Source organism: Haliotis rubra, unplaced genomic scaffold (genome assembly GCF_003918875.1).
Source record: "Haliotis rubra isolate DU_JTF1 unplaced genomic scaffold, ASM391887v1 Scf475, whole genome shotgun sequence".
Taxonomy (NCBI): Eukaryota; Metazoa; Mollusca; class Gastropoda; order Lepetellida; family Haliotidae; genus Haliotis; species Haliotis rubra.
In genome coordinates this window covers 279325-299930 of record NW_025767163.1, presented here as the reverse complement: position 1 = coordinate 299930, position 20606 = coordinate 279325, and the positions used below count along the sequence as shown (strand labels likewise).

The following is a 20606-nucleotide window of genomic DNA, read 5'->3' as shown; positions in this document are numbered from 1 at the left end:
TGTATATTGTGCAAAACAAGTTAAAAATTATGACAAATTAACAGTACAATGAGAAAGAGTTCTCTTTACCTTCTTTGAGTAATATACATGTGCAGCTTGGTCAGTTCTGAACGTAGAGTGACCACTTGCTGTCATGCATGTGTAGAGTGAATTGTGCAGATGTCTTAGAAGTGTTAACAGTAGCACCATTTCATCAGCATCAACATGATCAATGCATTGTAGGTTATTGCTGTATCAATATGTACCTACCCAGTTCTAAGGTTCACAGTTCAGCATTCGTCACTGCACACCAGGGTACCAATTTTCTCAGATTTACTTTACTTGGTGCTTTTAACATTAACAAAGGCAACTCCTGCTCTCAGGAAATAGTGTCACCTATCATATTGGATTCAAACTTGTCAATGTGAACATAGCAGGGGTGGATCCACAGAGGGGAGGGGCACACACACAACCCAACCCAACCCCATCTCTTTAACCCCGACACCCACCCCCAATTCTCTCTCACCCGAAATAATTTTCCCTGAGGAGCATTTCCCCCAACCTTTGGACTTCATGATTTATGTGCACCCCACTTCTCAAAAAACCTGGATCCTGCATAGCATTAAAATACTAACAAAGAGTTAAGAATAAATTTCACATATCCGGACAGAAATGTTACCAGACAGGACAGCAAGCAGGCATCTATTTTGGACACTGCAACTGCCAGGAATCTTACACATTGGACTTACCTGTGTCTGCAGAATGTTCATATGGAGGTCGGTCCTGCGGCTGCCAGAGAACCATGCTGCTTATGGTGCCCTTGTGGACAAGGGAGCTCACCCTGCTTACTCCAAACTTCATGAAGCCTACCCTATAAAGAGCCGAAAACTGCTGAGGGTACTTCAGAGGTCAGTATTGACAGTTTGTTCAGCTGATAATGATTTAAACAAGAAAATATATGAGTGAGTTTGGTTTTACGTTGATTTTAGCAATATTCCAGCACTATCACGGCGGGGGACACCACAAATGGGCTTCACACATTGTACCCATGTGGGGAATCGAACCCGGGTCTTCAATGTGACGAGCAAACGGTTTAACCACTAGGCTACCCCACCGACCAAGAAATTATATAAATATTTGAAAACTGAACAAGCTCATGTATAGTTCTGCTGGTGTGTGATTCAAATTTGCCATGTTTGTTTTTTATCAAGTGTATGCAATAAAATTACATAAGACATTAACATAAGGCTTTATGAATGTATTTACCATCAACTAACATCGTAATGTTTCACCACTGTTTCAGAGTCCTGTCAGCGCTAGCACACTGGTCACCAATATTTGGGGAAACTCAGTATCTTCCCATGCTTGCCTTCCCCTTCATCAAGCTCTTCCAGAACAACCATCTTGTCTGCTTTGAAATCATTGCTACTCTCTTAGGTAAACATTTTGAATAACTTACCCCCCAAACAATAAATAAGCTTCATCAAGACCCTGGGTGGCCCATTTTTCTAAGCCACCCAGAGTTGTATCCTTTATGTTGATAATGACTTTCAATTCTAAACTTGTAGCGGTTATGATCATTGGTCTGTATAGCTGACACACCATATTATACCAGAAATACTTTTCAGACAGTGTTGAGCTGCAAGTATCTGTAGAAAGGTATTATCCTGATCTGTGCCTGTAATGTAATCTTTCTTTGCTGGGAATGTCAAGTGAGGGATGTGCAAATCTGTGCACTGGCCATGGTGACATTGGTAAAATGTGCCCATTCACTATTTTAGGAGTGAGTGAGTTTAGTTTTACGCCGCACTCAGCAATATTCCAGCTGTATGGTGGCGGTCTTCAAATAATCAAGTCTGGACTAGACAATCCAGTGATCAACAGCATGAGCATCGATCTGCACAATTGGGAACCAATGACATGTGTCAACCAAGTCAGTGAGCCTGACCACCCGATCCCGTTAGTCGCTTCTTACGACAAGCATGGGTTGTTGAAGATCAATTCTAACCCAGACCTTCATGGGTCACTATTTTAGGAAATAGTTACTGGGGCGCTTTTTGGATCAGGGCAATTAATGCAGCATATAAAGTAGATGTGGAAGTTTTGGAAGGATACCAAAGTAGATAGTGTTGGGGTTGGGGGTGGGGGACGGAGCATCCCAGGACACATTTAAGTAAAGAGATTATTCATGCGATGTTCATTAAATGTATGATTATGTTACAGGAAACTGGGGTGGCCACTGGTTTGAGTATTTCCCAAACCCTCCAATAAACGTGTTGGCCATGGTGGAGAACATCATTGCTCACCATGACCAATACCTCCTGCAGCACTTCGTCAAGTGCAAGGTCACTTCACAGGTGAGTGAAGAAATGCAGTGTTAATTCTACTGTTGTGATGAATTAGATAAATGTGTTCTTACTGTTGACTATTGGTGAATCATTACACACCTGTGTCTGGATGTCCTACCATGAGAACTACAGACTGCAACAGTCAGTGTGTTGTGTTTTATGCTGCTTTTAGCAATATTCCAGAAATATCATGGCAGAGGTCACCAGGAATGGACTTCTCACATGTGGGGTATAGAACCTGGGCCTTTGGCATTACTAGTGGAGGGTTTGACCACTAGGCTTCCCCATGACCACTCTATAGCTCAAAACAACATAAGTTATGGTCTAATGCCTGCCATAGCTTATTTATGCAGTCATACTTGACATCCAGCTTTTGGACAGTTCCCTTTTGTGTCCATAACACTGGAAGAAATCACTAAAGTGTTTAATGTTTTGTCCTATGTACCATATGAATTTGTAAGTTCTGGATTCAATTTAACATTTCAATATGGTTCATACCAAATTATTTCCAAAAATTAAAACCGTAGTGGAGTGAGGTGGAAGGGTGAGAAGAAAATGCATGTTTATATATGCTGTAAACACACAGAATTACACATTTCATGGCCAATGTGCCAAGACGCAGGAAAAATATAAAAATTTAAGAATTTTTTTCAGGGGTTTGACTTTAATTTGCTGAACAAAACTCTGACTAATCTGGATCAAAATGCAATCAAACAACCTATACAGTGTCATTTATTTAAATTTTGGTCATAATTTAAATGAACATGGGCAAGGTTTTTTATTTTTATTTTATTCCATTTCAATTCTCAGATAAATTACACATGACATAAAAGACAATATATATGACATCATTGGGGTTTTGTAAGGGTTATAACAGATACATAAAATATCATTAAAGTTTCTGTGGAGGGTATATAAAATTGTTTAAGGTTGAATAGTGTGATTGTAGTGGGTGGAGACTGGAAATATCAGCTGATATTATAAGAGTGCTTCAATGCTCAGTACATACTAAGGTTCCACTTCCTTATAGAGGGATCTAAGCTATTGTTTTTCCTAGCTATATATATTTTTCAGTTTTTCATATATCTTTTAATAACTTAAGAAATCCCTCAAGAAAGTGCATGTTGATTAATACTTGAACCATAAATGAATCTTTTGTCTAGAAGTATAATATGATTTAGTATTTTATTTTTGAGCACATTCCAAACATGATAAGGAATTTTGTAAATGTGACATTATTACATGGAGGTGGGTATTTAGAAATTGTTCTACATTTTGCAAAAAGCTTTTAACTAAATCACAATTAAAAAATACATGTGATATGTCTTCTGAGGTAATTTTACAAAAATTACATGCATCGATACCAACTAGCCTCATCCTCAATAGTTCTTTCTTTGTATAAATTATTCTGTAAATAAATCTGTACTGAAAGTCTAACAGCTTACAATCATTTGTACATTTCCTGTAATATCTGAATACATCATTCCAAATTATATCATGCTGAAAGACAGTATTCTGACACTCTAGTACCTTAGGGGTATTGTTCTTAAATGTTCTTAACATTTGAGATCATATCTTGATAAACACATGGGCAAGTTATATTTGTAGAACAAAGCAAGATTTATGTGGTCTAATGAGTTTATGCTGATCATCATCATCATGCTGCTACAGTGTTAATACAGGGATGAGAATCCTCCGCAGATCCGCGGAATTCCGGCAATTTCATTAGGCCAAGGGTAATTTTTGTGAATCGTCTAAATCCGTTGACAATTGTATGAATGTGCTTCAGCAGATTAAAATTTTTTAATGGTTGCTGTGTTCATGATATTGTCATTTCTGAGCCAGTTTTAAAGGTCTAAAATGCCTAAATATTGGGAGCCTTGGCTAGTTTTCAGAGTTTTTCTCAAAACTTCATTCTCATCCGAGTTAATATCTGGTTTAAACATATTTGTATTTCGCCAAAGCAGAAACCTGGATAGGCAAACAAGCCTAGTGGCTTATATAAACGCCGCTCCAGTACATTGTTTAAAATTAATAGCTGGATACATAAATGAAATAATTTGACAACAAATTGTTAATAACTATTACCTGCTTTCTCATAGTGCACCTTAGCAGGTGTCATTAGATAGAACAATAGCCCAACTCACACCTGTCAAATTGGTAGATTCACAACTATGTGACATAAAATTATCACACATCAGAATAATCGTCCCCATTCCTTACTGATGAAATTCAATTGACTATCAACTAACAGAATCCAAACTGAGAAAAACAGCACTGCAGTCATGCAAGTGAATACAAATCACCATGTCATCATGAATACTTGAGAGTTTTTGTCAGTAAAAACTTCTTTTATTCTTGGTAATTGTGTTTTAGAGTTAATTCTTGATCCTCAATAAAGGAACTTGTCCATGTAAACTGCCATTTACTCACTTCTTACAAAATCTAAGTCTTCAGTGTCATCATAGATGAATGTTGAGTGAAATATTTTTGAACTTACATTAAGAGGATATCCTTTTAAAAAGTATGAATTATATTGTCAATAAAATTTTGAAACAATTGTGAAAATATCAGAAAAAATAGCTTGATCACCGATATTCTAAGATTCATGATGAAATCATGGAACACAATGCGTGTTTGTCATATTAGATCTATATCATGTTGCATGTAACATGTTGTATTTGCAAGACCTCACTACAGAGTCTAATTATTTATTTAAAAAGAAACATTTTCATAGTTCAATTTCTGATCTGATCATTGTTTAGCATGATTAAACAACAAGGTGATAGCATCTGAAATACTTTACATAAAAACAAGATGGTTTTAATTGAAAATGGGATCAATGAATGTACAACATGACTATCAAATGGCAATCACAAAAAGACAGTGTGCTAATTAGGTCAGTGACCAGTCAGCACATTAATTAATGGATTAGCTGTGTTCCTTGTCAATAGGCTGGCAGTATTGTTATCACCAGTTGGCTTTGGGTGAGTGACTTTGTTCAGTGATTGTTTGCCACCTCTGAACTGTGAGCAAGCTTGTGTGGCTAATTGATTGACACAGGTCTGCAGAGGTGTTCACTCCCAAGCCAGTCACAACCACTGCATCCTCTGATTGGATTATTCTAAACTGGCTGTATCTTCTCATTGGTCAAATATTTGTCATGCTCAGAATCATGGCATCTTGATTAAGAACACTGAACACTGCCATAAACTATCATTTCTAAATTTGTGGCATAAGGTCTACATCAGTGTTTTGTCACATTTGTCAAAGTCTCTTGAAGAAGTCTTGAATCTGAGAGATGGCATCTATAGTTGATCTGCCCACAGACAGCTGCTTGTATTATACAGGATCCTTGGCTAAACTGTCTAGCAACCCCATGTTCAGAGAGTTGCGTGCTGCCCTTGTACCGGAATGTAATAAAGCCAGTTCACAGTTCCAGGCTGTTAAGCATGACAAGGAGATGAAGACTGTTTTGGAATCCGTAAACACCCCCACATTCTGTCACACCGACACTCTGGACCCTTCATTCACTGCAGTCCAGGAGGCCAGTCTCCAGTCAGAGTTCCGCCAGATCACTCATCACCCGAAGGTTCTCGAACTCCAGACATTCTACTTCAGTAGTATTGCTGAAATCGAGAAGGAAAGAGCAGCTGCAATCACAAACCTCAAGTCCTCCCGCTCCACACTGTTGCAGAAAGAGCTGATGATTGTCCACGATCATTTCGATCGTAAACGTGTCCACCTGATCAGCAGAGTGACATCCAGCCTCCAGCTGCTGAAACAGACCATCCCTCCATCTGAAGTCAGCTCCCAGAAAGACTGCTCACAAGGGAAGATAAGATCAAGACAGCTTAGTCCCAGAGCTGTTCAGATAATGACGCAGTGGTACGAGCAGCATCTTAACAACCCCTACCCTAGCGACGATGAGAAGGTGAAGATGGCTGAGGAAGGGGGTATATCTCTATCTCAGGTCAAAGCCTGGTTTGCCAACAAGCGGAACCGAACAGCTAATACCAAGCCGAAACGTCAGAAGATGCAGGTGGAACAGAGTCTGATGTCTATTTGTAGTGAGCTGACTGGCAGTGAGAAGACACCTAGGATGTATGGCGATATCATTCAGCAACTTTCTGATATCGTGAACGGAAGTAATATCTTCAGCACAGACCAGTGTGGCTTTGAATCAGAAGTGAACTAGAATCACTGACATGAATTATGGTTTTGATAGTGACAGAACATTATTATGATATTGATTCATACTGACAGAACATTGTTACTATCACTGATTCAAAGGTATTGTGTTAACATCTGATGCAAATTGATGCATTAGCGTGTCCTTGAATGGTTGCTGATAATGAAGATCATACAAGTGCTAGAAACTCATTACAGGTGTAATTATGACAATGTATATTAGAAGACTGAAGGAAACTGAGTTAAGTTGATAATATATTGATTTAATATGCTAACTGAAGGAAACATGTTTTGTTTTACATATATATTTCTTTGCATTCCCCAGTTATAGTGCTCTTTTTGTGTTTTGTCACATTATTGTACATAAAAAGTATTGTAAATAAAATTGTTTCCCCAAATTTGCAGTGATGTATTTCTCTTTGTGTTATTGTCTCCAGAATCAACAGTCGAGGTCAAAGTTGGGTTTTCTGGAATACTGATAAGTGGAGCTGTTACGATTCACATGTGTATTTGGTGAATGAAACAGTATCACTTCATGAATTATATTTGTTACCCATGCTTGTCGTAAGAGATGACCAATGGCACTGAGTGGTCAGACTCGCTGACTTGGTTGACACATGCCATTGTATCCCAATTGTGTAGATTGATGGTTATGCTGTGGATCACTGGATTGCCTGGTAGATACTCAATTATTTACAGACCGCCACCATATAGCTTAAATATTGCTCAATGTGGCGTTAAATAACAAACCAACTAACTAAATTTGTTAATCTTGATCAGTAGCATTGAATATTCATGAATTCTTTAAAAAGTGTGCAATTTACTTGAATTTGTCAGTTATTTATCAAAGTTTGAGAAATATTGAACGTATTTGATTGGAAAATAATGTAGTCATTGGCTTTTTAAATTAACACTGTGAACATGTTATTTAACTGATTTAGTTAGTTTCACTGAATATATTGAACAATGCATCAGCTGCTGATATGTTATTTTAAGTCATAAAAAACTATTTGTATTCATTAACCTATATTTGTGATATGTATCGTTTTCACCTCAATGGATTCGTTGAAGTTTTACTGATAACTCTATACAACTCGCCATGGCAGATTAACTATGGTCATGTGAAAAGTTCAGTTGGTCATTACTACAGTATGGTGAAAGATTCAGTTGGTCATTACTACAGTATGGTGAACGATTCAGTTGGTCATTACTGCAGTGTGGTGAAAGATTCAGTTGGTCCTTACTACAGTATGGTGAAAGATTCAGTTGGTCCTTACTACAGTATGGTGAAATATTCAGTTGGTCATTACTACAGTATGGTGAAAGATTCAGTTGGTCATTACTACAGTATGGTGAAAGATTCAGTTGGTCCTTACTACAGTATGGTAAAGATTCAGTTGGTCCTTACTACAGTATGGTGAAAGATTCAGTTGGTCATTACTACAGTTGGTCATTATGGTGAAAGATTCAGTTGGTCATTACTACAGTATGGTGAAAGATTCAGTTGGTCATTACTACAGTATGGTGAAAGATTCAGTTGGTCCTTACTACAGTATGGTGAAAGATTCAGCTATGGTGGTCAGTTGGTTACTACAGTATGGTGAAAGATTCAGTTGGTCATTACTGCAGTATGGTGAAAGATTCAGTTGGTCATTACAGTATGGTGAAAGATTCAGTACTACAGTGAAAGATTCAGTTGGTCATTACTACAGTATGGTATGGTGATTCAGTTGGTCCTTACTACAGTATGGTGAAAGATTCAGTTGGTCCTTACTACAGTATGGTGAAAGATTCAGTTGGTCCTTACTACAGTATGGTGAAAGATTCAGTTGGTCATTACTACAGTATGGTGAAAGATTCAGTTGGTCATTCAGTTGGTCATTACTTACTGCAGTATGGTGAAAGATTCAGTTGGTCCTTACTACAGTATGGTGAAAGATTCAGTTGGTCATTACTACAGTATGGTGAAAGATTCAGTTGGTCATTACTACAGTATGGTGAAAGATTCAGTTGGTCATTACTACAGTATGGTGAAAGATTCAGTTGGTCATTACTACAGTATGGTGAACGATTCAGTTGGTCCTTACTACCGTATGGTGAACGATTCAGTTGGTCCTTACTACAGTATGGTGAAAGATTCAGTTGGTCATTAAGGTCCTTTGAGTAGTACATTGCTAAACATGAACTCTGCAGCCCATTTTCAGACTAGATTGGTATGTTGTAACTCATGCTGGTATGAAACATGCATTGCTCCTGTGTAATTTGGGTGATTATTAGACCATTTGAATTAAGAGTGAGTGAGTATGGTTTTACGCCGCTTTTAGCAATATTCCAGCAATATCACGGCAGGGGACACCAGATAATGGTTTCACACATTGTACCCATGTAGGGAATCGAACCCTGGTCTTCAGCGTGACAAGCGAACACTTTAACCACTAGGCTACCCCCCGCCCCATTTGAATTAAGAGACATAATGTGGTGTTTGAAAGAATTGAACAAACATGCTAAGACTGCAAGTTTGTCATTACCTTGTTCACCTTTAGTCATCATATCGTTATCCTTTCATGGACCTTATTTTAGTTAGCAAAATATGTCTGGCTGTGTGCATTAGTTGTATCAAATGTCAGTTTTCAGGGATGGAAATAACTTTAAAATTGCTAGTGTACTCCCGGTACAGTGGCACATGTAAAATCACTTGTCCTGATAAGTTTTCCACTATACCTCACGATTTTCTTGTTGATTTTTCAAATAAACAACATAATTAACATTCAGTCATTGGAAAGTCAACTGGACACCGGTACAGCGTGATATAGAAATTTGCTTGCCCGACAGAAAAACACTGGACTGGGACGTCGGGCAATGGGTTATTTTCACCCCTGGTTTTACAGTAGAAAGTGGATATCCCACTCAGACACAGTATAGGGACACCAAGCCAACCAGTCCATGTTTTTACCTATGATGTTGACACCCAGGCAGGCTAACAAGTACTGTCTGTGTGACATGGATCAAACCATCTACTTTCTGCTCTCTGAGCAGATATGCTCTCCACAAATCACAGAGGCATTTGGGCTTACTGTTCACAGCAAATCCATGCTCAGCTTATCTCAAATTTGAGGTTATAGGAGTGATCTGAATTGAATTTTACCACCTGTGTCCAAAATCTCCGATTGGGAATTCTTTTTCCTCAACCCTGGCACAAACTATTCAGATACATGTATAAAACAATCTGATCATACATACACAGAAGTTTGCAGATGCTTTTTCTGTACTCAAACATATATAAGTCAGAAAGTAGTCCTGCATATTAAAAAAAAGTGCAAACATTAAAACAACTGGTAATCTAACCAAGGGTTCGTTTTCAGAAGAGGTCCTTCTTGGGGTACTTTTTTAAAGCATTTTTTATGTCCGTTAAAAATTCCTACGGCAGTTGTAACCATGTTTTAAATAAAATATTTCCAAAACAAAAAACTTCTTTTTGTCTTGTTTGACCACCCCTGCAGGGCCCAGTGGGACCCCACAGCCAAGAGAAGGCAACTCTAACCTTCAACCTTGCAAATTACTTTCCATGCTGTCATTCACATGGTGAAGACGTGCATGCTGTCCAGAAAACTAGTTGAATTCCTAGTAAACAAAGAGAAAGATTAGTAAGAAAGGAACGAACACTGTTTGTATGGTTCTTTTCTAATCACATGGGCAATATATTGAATGCGTTCGCAAAATTTTCATTCATGAATGTAACTTTTCCGTCGCCTCCCCACTTCAAACCATAATGGTTTAATGGACATAAAAAATGCTTTTAAGTACCCCAAGGATGGCTCTCTTCAAAGAATTCCACTTCAAACTGTAATGGTTTAATGGACATAAAATGCTTTTAAGTTCCCAAAGGAGGCCTCTCTACAAAGAATCAGCAACATCTACAGGTTGTTGTGAATTTTCTTGTCATTAAACATAATGTATGACTAACCATTTGTCCTGGTAGTTCAGAGGGTGCATTAGTTCCTATCCAGGACTCACCAGACCTGAGTACCAGTGCTACCCATCCCAGCCCTGGTGGATTACTGTAAAGGACAACTGTTGAAATTGTAAAAACCATCATGTTGTTCTCATTATCATTGCTGTTTTCAGATTTACGGATGGCCACTTCTTGAAACAGTATTTTCGGAGGTCCTGACCAAAGAAGAGTGGTTGATGATGTGGGACAATGTATTCAGTAATCACCCTTCCTTCCTGCTGATGGTGGTGGCTGCCTACTCCATCTGTGCACGAGGTCCTCTCATGCAGTGCACAGAGCTGGACGACTTCAAGGTGAGGAGAAATGGCAGCTCATGGGTTGAAATGTCTATACTGATATTGCTTTACACTGATATGGTAGCTTTGATAGATGTTATCACAGTTGTAAGGTTGTCATGATAATATCTTGAAAAAAGTTGTCATTTTTTTCAGTTTGCTTTGTTTTTCACCTTGTTTTAAAAGATATGAGAGTATTTCTAAAATATTATCTATCTGAAATAATAGTCAGGGCTTTACCATTACCTTAACTATGCGATATGTAATGGCAGATGTGATAATATTAGCTTTCTTTTCTTTCACTCTCTCTTTGCGTCAACCGCCTCCGTGGTGTAGTGGTTAGAGCGTCCGCCCGGAGAGCGGAAGGTCGCGGGTTCGATCCCCGACCGCGTCATACCAAAAGACGTTAAAATATGGTACTTGTTGGTCCCTGCCTGGCGCTCGGCATTAATGGGTACAACAAGGACTGGTCAGCTCGGAGTCAGTATAATGTGTCTGAGTGGGGTATTCATGCTTCACTGCGGCATGGTATCTCAGTGGGCTAGCACTATTAAACCAGCTTAAGTCTGGGCTAGTACAAGCAGCCACACATCCACATACACATGCATGCACGTCGTCATATGAGCGAAATATTCTCAAGCACGACGTAAAACCCAATTTCACATCACATCACATCTCTTTGCGTCACCCTCTCCCTACACACTTTCTCCCACACTGTCTTTCCCTCACCCTGATTCTACCAGACCTTTGCACTGTTCTCCTCTCACCTTTTCCCACTCTCCATATCTCCACACCGTCTCTGTACCCTCTCCCTTTCTCTCTCTTCTAGATAGCTGTGCGGATTCTTTCATTCCTTTCAATCCCCATTTCTCCTTCCGACTATCTTTCCATATCCCTTCACAGACACCTTCACCCTATTCTACTCCCCCTCCATTCCACTCTCAACTTTCCTCTCCCCTTTCCTCTCTTCTGTAAGGTGCTGTGCGGAATATTGCCGTTAGCCATGAAAAAATCCAGACATTCCAATTTGGTAGATTGATGCTCATGCTGTTGATCACTGGATTGTCTGGTCCAGACTCGATTATTTACAGACCACTGTCATTTAGCTGGAATATTGCTGAGTGCTGCATTTAACAACAAAGAAGCATGAAAGGATCCTATGATAATAGAAGTGATTAGCTATTCAAAACCATGTAACCTTCCTCTCTCTCTCTCACTTATGGAGATGAATTAGGGTTCTGGGAATACTTGCTATTCAAAGCAGTGTAACATACCTCCCTCCCTTATTTATGGAGATAAATGAAGGTTGCGTTTTCTTCACATCTGCCAATGTATGTTCCCTAGGGAGTTGAGATACCAATATACAAGTATACTCTGTCAATACCGGCATCACTCGGGACCAAATATAAATGTCGGTTTTGACAGGCAGCCGGTTTAGGCAGGTTGCAAGTTCTCACGCCCTCACGATCCAGTACACTGCATCTAACACTGTGATTGCTTTGCAAAGTTCATCAGTGCTGGAACATGTGTCCATGCTAGAGACAAGTGATCTCAAAAGATATCGGTGGTAACGTGCCTTAAATGCGCAGATTATACCTTGATCTAGGGGTTGAAAAACTGAAGTCATGTTTGCAGGAACTAAACTTTTGTTCGTTTTTACAGTCAAACTGCCCACTACATGTATTAATTACTCTATGTAAGTGACACGTACCACTCACTATTAACAAGAAACTGATTGACACTTCCCGTTTCTGAATAATCTCGGGAGTAACCGTGAATTGTGTTGTTACATCATTTGGACCTAATTGCATCAAAGGGTTGCGCCGTCCTTCATGTGCCCGTTTTACAGATTCGTTTTCAACTTGTTTGTTGGGACTGAAAAACAATGCCGATATCCAGAGTAGACAGATGCCGATGTTTACAGATGTTTCTAAATGATAATTAAGTGCATTTCTGCCGGGACTTAAACTGTGTGCCGATGTAGACAGAGTGCCGGTGTTCACAGAGGCCGATTGTAATATAATAATAAAAATGATAATGTTTTCTTCAAATGTGATGGTCAATCTTCATCCTAATGGACCTTCATGTTGTATCTGTGCCTGCCTTGCAGTACTTCTTCCACCACCGCAATGCTGTAGATGTGAAGCAGGTCCTGAAGGAGGCTCACCGCCTCATGGCATCCACACCTGCTGACATACACCCACGCAAGTCCCTGGAGGAATACAAGCCCCTCACACGAGGACAATACCCTGTGTTCAACAAATACCCCAAGTTTATTGTGGACTATCAGGTGTGTGTACATGTGAAAGTGGAACAGCGCACCAGTTGTACACACACAAGTAATTACTTCATCAGACATGATAATTTAGTACCAGATCTGGCAGTGAAGATTTTGTCACCTGTGTGAATGTAGGCTGCTGCCTACACCATCTTTCTAAATTTACCACTGTTTTGCATTTCATACTTGTTTCCTTAAGTCTTGTTATTGTAAGAAAGTTAATATTGAAAATTGTGTGCAGTGTCAAATATCAAGCCCAGAAGGAAATTTCACTGGAGTCGGTCTTGTGTCCAGATGACCAAATGTTATCACATTGAAGAAAGATTCAAGTTGTCATATTGTATTGTTCTTGACAATCACTTCAACTGTATTGAGAAACACTCATATGCACAAGTATGCATTTTGAAGAGTTGTTCAACATGTTCTCTCTATTAAAACCTTTATGGACATTTTATCCTTTGGGAAGTCTATAAAACTTATAATTGTTTGGCCAGGAGCCAAGGATTAGGTAGTTCTGTTGTTAACCTGTAAGTAAAATGTCAGCTCAATGTACCTTTATCTGCTTGTGTGCTTTCAGGTACAAGAACGGGATAGGATTCGACAAGAAGAAATGGAATATCTCCGTCAGAAGTAAGTCATTTTCTTTTAGTTTAGTGATATAAATTCCTTCATGTGTTTCCTAATCATATACATCAACCTAAGAAGCTGTCTCTTGTCATTCCCAAAACTTGAAGATTCAGACTGGCTTTATGTTAAACATGGAGAATAAACAATAGTGACTGATGGTTATATTACCGCTTCTCGTGAAGGTCCGGGTTAGAATGAACCTTCAGTAACACATTCTAGTCGTAAGAGGCGACTAACGGGATCGGGTGATCAGGCTCGCTGGCATGGTTGACACATGTCATCGGTTCCCAATTCCGCAGATCGATGCTCATACTGTTCATCACTGGATTGTCTGGTCCACACTCGATTATTCACAGACCGCCGCCATATACTGTAAACGTATTACATTTCGCGGAGGTTTTATTTTTGCGCTTTTCGCGCAAAACATTTTAGCGCGAAAATTTATACACTGCGAATAAACCTGTCATTCATTCAGTCTAGCCACGCTCGCCCCTGAGTTGTTACCATAACACATCACGTTTGAAGACAGAAATCAACGGGAATCTTAAAATGACGACTGATCATACTTAACTGTTGCTGTAATGGATTTCCCAAAACATAATTAAATAATGAGCCAAATCCCATTGCCGAATTAGCGAAAACAGCAATGTGTGTTGTGGCCGCCATGGAAATTGGTCACATGACAGATGGTTTGATACAAAACAGATTACCGTGAAACGACTCGGAAAGAAATAATACAGCAGTATTTTATTAAGATTCATTAAGATTTTATTCACCAGTACATCATGAAGCGAATAGTCACTAACACTCAATCATCTCACTCACAACAACCCGGCTTGTTTGAAATCACAAAGAGCTTCATATACAGTATAAGTTAATTCGTCAAATCGTCAGAATTCGGAACATAAGACTGATGTGTTTTTCATCTCTTCCGGAGTAAACGGATTACTGTGTACTAGTATATCGCACAGATAGGGATTTCCTGTGAGTAAGCAATAAACGCCGCCTGACAGGTTAAGCCACTCTGTTTGTTTTCACTGCTTTTAGTGGCGGCCAAAGAGACAGCTGGCAGTTCCGGCAATTACTGATTGCGCGAATAATTGACCACGCGATGTAGTCTAAACTGTCAATTCCGCGAAAATTGCACCACGCGAAAATAAGTACGTTTACAGTAGCTGGAATATTGCTGAGTGTGGCTTAAAACTAAACTCACTCACCGCTACATCCTGGCATCCTGTAATTAATCAAGGCAGGGCCAACCACACCAGTGAGTAATGTCATAGCAACATTCTGCACTGTTGGGGCATGATGACACACATCAGCTGGATCATTCATCCAAATTTCAGTTGTTCTGTGGTGAACACAGAGCATGGGTGACCTACTCTGCCAACAGATCATTTTGTAATGATTCATTGAGCCACATTGCCTCTACCTTCAGTACATTATGTGAGTTGTGAGAAGTAGGTTATTGAAGTGATCAATCAGTGTATGGAGTCTTTATCAAGGGTATGTGATGTTCTGTAGGAAGGTGTCGATGGAGGTGCAGCGAGAGACACTCAAGAAGCAGCAGGAGGAAGAGGCATGGTACAGACAGCAGCAGCTGCTGACAGAGGCAGAGGAGAAGAGGCGTAATATGATAATGCATGAAGAGGAGAAGCTAGTGGACCAGAGGAAGAGGTGAGTTCAAAACCTCCATGGATTTTGATACATGCCTGTACCAAGGTGCATGTTGTAGGCTGTTTACCTATGCTTGCTGTGGTTTACAGACTGTTTGCCATGAACCGGGAGGTGAAGCTGAAGGAGCTGCAGCTGCTGGATGCTGCCAGACAGAAATTCCTCCACTTCCAGCAGAAGCAGAGAGAGGCTGAGCTCAAGAGGCTGGATGACGAGATGCAGAGAAAGGTGTGTGTTACTGCCTCAATGTCAAACTTTGCAAATGTCCACATTAATATTAATAGATTGTCAAGAAATATCAAAGAGAAACTCTGATTAAGACACTATGCTAAATAATGTGTTTTAAGCTTTTAGAACTGCAAAAGAAATTGATATGAAAAAAAGGATGTATTGATGTACCTTGAAAAATGCTTGTGGTTCACCTTGGCCTGGTATCCTCACATCTCTTATCTGTAGGCTCTTATGAGGGACAGCTTGTGTAGAATGTGAGTTTAGTTTTAGGCTGCTCATAGCAATATTCCAGCAATATCACGATGGGGAACACCAGAAATGAGCCCCACACATTTTACCCATGTGTGGAAGTGAACCTGGGTCTTCAGCACGGATGTAATAACATGAACCTCACTTGTATCTGTAGGCTCTGATGAGGGACAGTGTGTGTACGATGTAATAACATGAACCTCACACGTTGTATCTGTAGGCTCTGATGAGGGACAGTGTGTGTAGGATGTAATAACATGAACCTCACTTGTATCTGTAGGCTCTGATGAGGGACAGTGTGTGTAGGATGTAATAACATGAACCTAACTTGTATCTGTAGGCTCTGATGAGGGACAGTGTGTGTAGGATGTGTATAGGATGTAATGACATGAACCTCACTTGTATCTGTAGGCTCTGATGAGGGACAGTGTGTGTAGGATGTAATGACATGAACCTCACATGTTGTATCTGTAGGCTCTGATGAGGATGTACATGTGTGTGTAGGATGTGAGGATGTGTAGGATGTAATGACCTCACCTCACATGTATCTGTAGGCTCTGATGAGGGACAGTGTGTGTAGGATGTAATGACATGAACCTCATGTTGTATCTGTAGGCTCTGATGATGAGGACATGAACAGTGTGTATCTGTAGGATGTAGGAACATGAACCTCATGTTGTATCTGTAGGCTCTGATGAGGGACAGTGTGTGTAGGATGTAATGACATGAACCTCACATGTTGTATCTGTAGGCTCTGATGAGGGACAGTGTGTGTAGGATGTAATGACATGAACCTCACATGTTGTATCTGTAGGCTCTGATGAGGAACAGTGTGTGTAGGATGTAATGACATGAACCTCACATGTTGTATCTGTAGGCTCTGATGAGGAACAGTGTGTGTAGGATGTAATGACATGAACCTCACATGTTGTATCTGTAGGCTCTGATGAGGGACAGTGTGTGTAGGATGTAATGACATGAACCTCACATGTTGTATCTGTAGGCTCTGATGAGGAACAGTGTGTGTAGGATGTAATGACATGAACCTCACATGTTGTATCTGTAGGCTCTGATGAGGAACAGTGTGTGTAATGTAATGAGTGTTGTATCTGTAGGCTCTGATGAGGAACAGTGTGTGTAGGATGTAATGACATGAACCTCACATGTTGTATCTGTAGGCTCTGATGAGGGACAGTGTGTGTAGGATGTAATGACATGAACCTCACATGTTTTATCTGTAGGCTCTGATGAGGGACAGTGTGTGTAGGATGTAATGACATGAACCTCACATGTTGTATCTGTAGGCTCTGATGAGGAACAGTGTGTGTTGGATGTAATGACATGAACCTCACATGTTGTATCTGTAGGCTCTGATGAGGGACATGACATGAACCTCATGTTATATCTGTAGGCTCTAGGCTCTGATGAGGAACAGTGTGTGTAGGATGTAATGACATGTGTGTCACATGTAATGATGTATGACATGACCTCACATGTTGTATCTAGTAGGCTCTGATGAGGTAGGCTCTGACAGTGTGTGTAGGATGTAATGACATGAACCTCACATGTTATATCTGTAGGCTCTGATGAGGAACAGTGTGTGTAGGATGTAATGACATGAACCTCACATGTTGTATCTGTAGGCTCTGATGAGGGACAGTGTGTGTAGGATGTAATGACATGAACCTCACATGTTATATCTGTAGGCTCTGATGAGGAACAGTGTGTGTAGGATGTAATGACATGAACCTCACATGTTATATCTGTAGGCTCTGATGAGGGACAGTGTGTGTAGGATGTAATGACATGAACCTGTGTATCTGTAGATGTGATGAGGAACAGTGTGTGTAGGACGTAATGACATAAACTTCAAATGTTGTATCTGTAGGCTCTGATGAGGGACAGTGTGTGTAGGATGTAATGACATGAACCTCACATGTTGTATCTGTAGGCTCTGATGAGGAACAGTGTGTGCAGGATGTAATGACATGAACCTCACATGTTAGGATGTATGTACCTCACATGGCTCTGATGAGGGACAGTGTGTGTAGGATGTAATGACATGAACCTCACATGTTGTATCTGTAGGCTCTGATGAGGGACAGTGTGTGTAGGATGTCATGACATGAACCTCACATGTTGTATCTGTAGGCTCTGATGAGGAACAGCTTGTGTAGGATGTAATGACATGCACTTCACATGTTGTATCTGTAGGCTCTGATGAGGGACAGTGTGTGTAGGATGTAATGACAGGAACCTCACATGTTATATATGTAGGCTCTGATGAGGAACAGTGTGTGTAGGATGTAATGACATGAACCTCACATGTTATATATGTAGGCTCTGATGAGGGACCAGGAAACAGCAGCAGCTCTTGAGGAAGGGGAGATCAAGAACCTGGAGCTGCAGCTTCAGAAGAAGATGTTTGAACAGGTCAGTAGGATCTGCATTGGCTTATTTGATTAATCCACTCTACGTGTTGTTCGAATAAAGTGATAAGAAATGTGGGAACATGAAGTTAGAAACGGATTCAGGATTGGGGATTCGAATCCCGAATCTGAATATTTTTTTCTCATTCTGGATTCGAAACCCTAATCTGATTTTTTTTTTACATTCAGGATTCGAATGATGAATCTGAATATTTTTTCAGATTCGGTATTTTTGCACATTCGACACTCAGCATTCGGTATTTGAACTCTTATATTTCATCCCCTTTCTAAAGTATTAGGTGCTCGTTGTATATCTGGGTAACTACAGTTTCCGATATTTGAACCTTAAATCTGAGTTTTCTCAACATTCGGGTTTTTGGGATTTGAATCCTGAATCTGAATAATTTTTTCACATTCGGGATTCGAATCCTGAATCTGAATATTTTTTCCATATTCAGGATTCAAATCCTGAAACCCGAATGTTGAGAAAACACAGATTTGAGGTTCAAATATTGGAAACTGTAGTTTGGCTGTTTATGTTTTCAAGTTACCCAGATATACAACGAGCGCTAGTACATTAGAAGGGGGGTGAAATATAAGAGTTCAAATACTGAATGCCGAGTGTCAAATGTGCAAAAATATCGAATCTGAAAAAAAATTCAGATTCGGGATTTGAATCCTGAATATGGAAAAAATATTCAGACTCGGGATTCGAATCCCCAGTGCCCAATCCGGAATCTGTTTCTAACTTCATGTTGCTAAGAAATGTAGGGTTTTGTCACCCTCATAGCACTAGAGTGGTCAACATACACAGCATCAATCACTTTGGGCTTTCTTGCCAAATTCTGCTGACCTGTCATGATATGACTGGAATGATGTTCACTGCTGCATAGAAACCAAGTCTTTGAGAAGCTGAGAATTTGTTCATCTCAGTATAGAGTTGTCATGTATAATGTTGGGTACAGGAGTTGTTCCGGGACTATGCGACAGCATCGCACACACTGCGCACAGAGAAGGACATGCACAGGAAGCAGGTGGAGCTGGAGGACAGGATACAGAACCGACTGAGGGATGCTGAGAGGGAGAGGGAGCTGGAGGTCAGGAAGGTCAGTCTGCAGATTACTTACATCAATGTGTCCAGTCAACCACTATATGGTGCTATATATTCATTGAACACTGATTAGGTTGCCAAGTTCAGTCCTTACATCCAGTGTCTTATCAACCATTATGTGGTGCTAGCACGTTGCAAATGTTGCCAGTTACAATTTCAGAGAGTTTGTCATATAATGATTGTCTTCATCATGTTCAAAGTGTGTTAGTATATTTTGATTTATGATTTTAAAGTATGACGTCTTTTGTTGGTATGTTGTGTTATGTTGAATAAATGGCATAAGCCATATATATCATTATTTCTTTTCTTCATATGCTTGCCAGTAATGGTTATTTCATACCAAGTATCAGCTGTTATGTCTCCTGTTATGTTGACTGTTGAGTGACTTGCCACAACAGATGATGTCTCAGAACTTGGCCCAGGCATCTCAGAAGAACATAGACATGTGGGCTCACAAAGAGATGCAGCATCGCCATCAGATGGAGGACCTGGAGCGGGAGGCCAAGAATGTGCAGGTACAGCACCAGGGGCACAGTCTCTCATCTTAAACTAGGGTTGATGGGGTAGCCTAGTGGTTAAAGCGTTTGCTCATCACGCCTGAAGAGCCGGGTTCGATTCCCCACATGAGTACAATGTGTGAAGCCCATTTCTGGTGTTCCCCGCTGTGATATTGCTGGAATATTGCTAAAAGTTACTCACGAACGAACGAACGAGTGTTTTAGCTTTAACAGGTCCCCAGTATACCATGCCTGTCTCTATGAGGATGTAGACAGAATAGGTCCTTATTATCCTTTGCATGTTTGTTTTAGGATTCAGGGGATCAGACCCAATAGTAGTTGACTATGGGTATTCTTCTGAAGTTGATTAGGTCTCTACTATCCTATGCTTGTCTCTAACATAGACATTCCAGGGTTAAATTAGGTCTCCATTACTTCCTCCTTGTCACCCAGGGATCCCAGAAATAGAACAGGTTTGCCAGTATCCCATGATGTTCCTTTTATCCCCATGATGATTTCAGATGTGAAGCTTTATCATTATTTGAGGAATACTTTGTTTTATAGCTACAGCATTCAAACAAATTCCAGTATATTCCTTTTCGCTTGAACGTTCAAAAGTATGTTGTCTCTTCACAACCACTTCATTCAACAGTGTCAGTGTTCAGTTTTAGCAGTTAATGAGTCAATACTTTCCGAAGTTTGACC

General features: G+C 40.0%; 1 protein-coding gene across 1 annotated transcript in view; it reads left to right on the top strand.

Annotated features, from left to right (window-relative positions):
* Window positions 1-20606, top strand: part of LOC124290817 (TBC1 domain family member 31-like) — a 38283-nt gene that overhangs the window by 14533 nt on the left and 3144 nt on the right. The window contains exons 10-20 of the mRNA XM_046727641.1: window positions 741-887; window positions 1283-1416; window positions 2203-2336; window positions 10644-10823; window positions 12916-13095; window positions 13661-13713; window positions 15235-15387; window positions 15477-15612; window positions 18205-18297; window positions 19259-19399; window positions 19803-19919. Of these exons, the coding sequence (XP_046583597.1) occupies window positions 741-887; window positions 1283-1416; window positions 2203-2336; window positions 10644-10823; window positions 12916-13095; window positions 13661-13713; window positions 15235-15387; window positions 15477-15612; window positions 18205-18297; window positions 19259-19399; window positions 19803-19919 (1468 nt within the window). The remainder of the gene's footprint in view (window positions 1-740; window positions 888-1282; window positions 1417-2202; window positions 2337-10643; window positions 10824-12915; window positions 13096-13660; window positions 13714-15234; window positions 15388-15476; window positions 15613-18204; window positions 18298-19258; window positions 19400-19802; window positions 19920-20606) is intronic.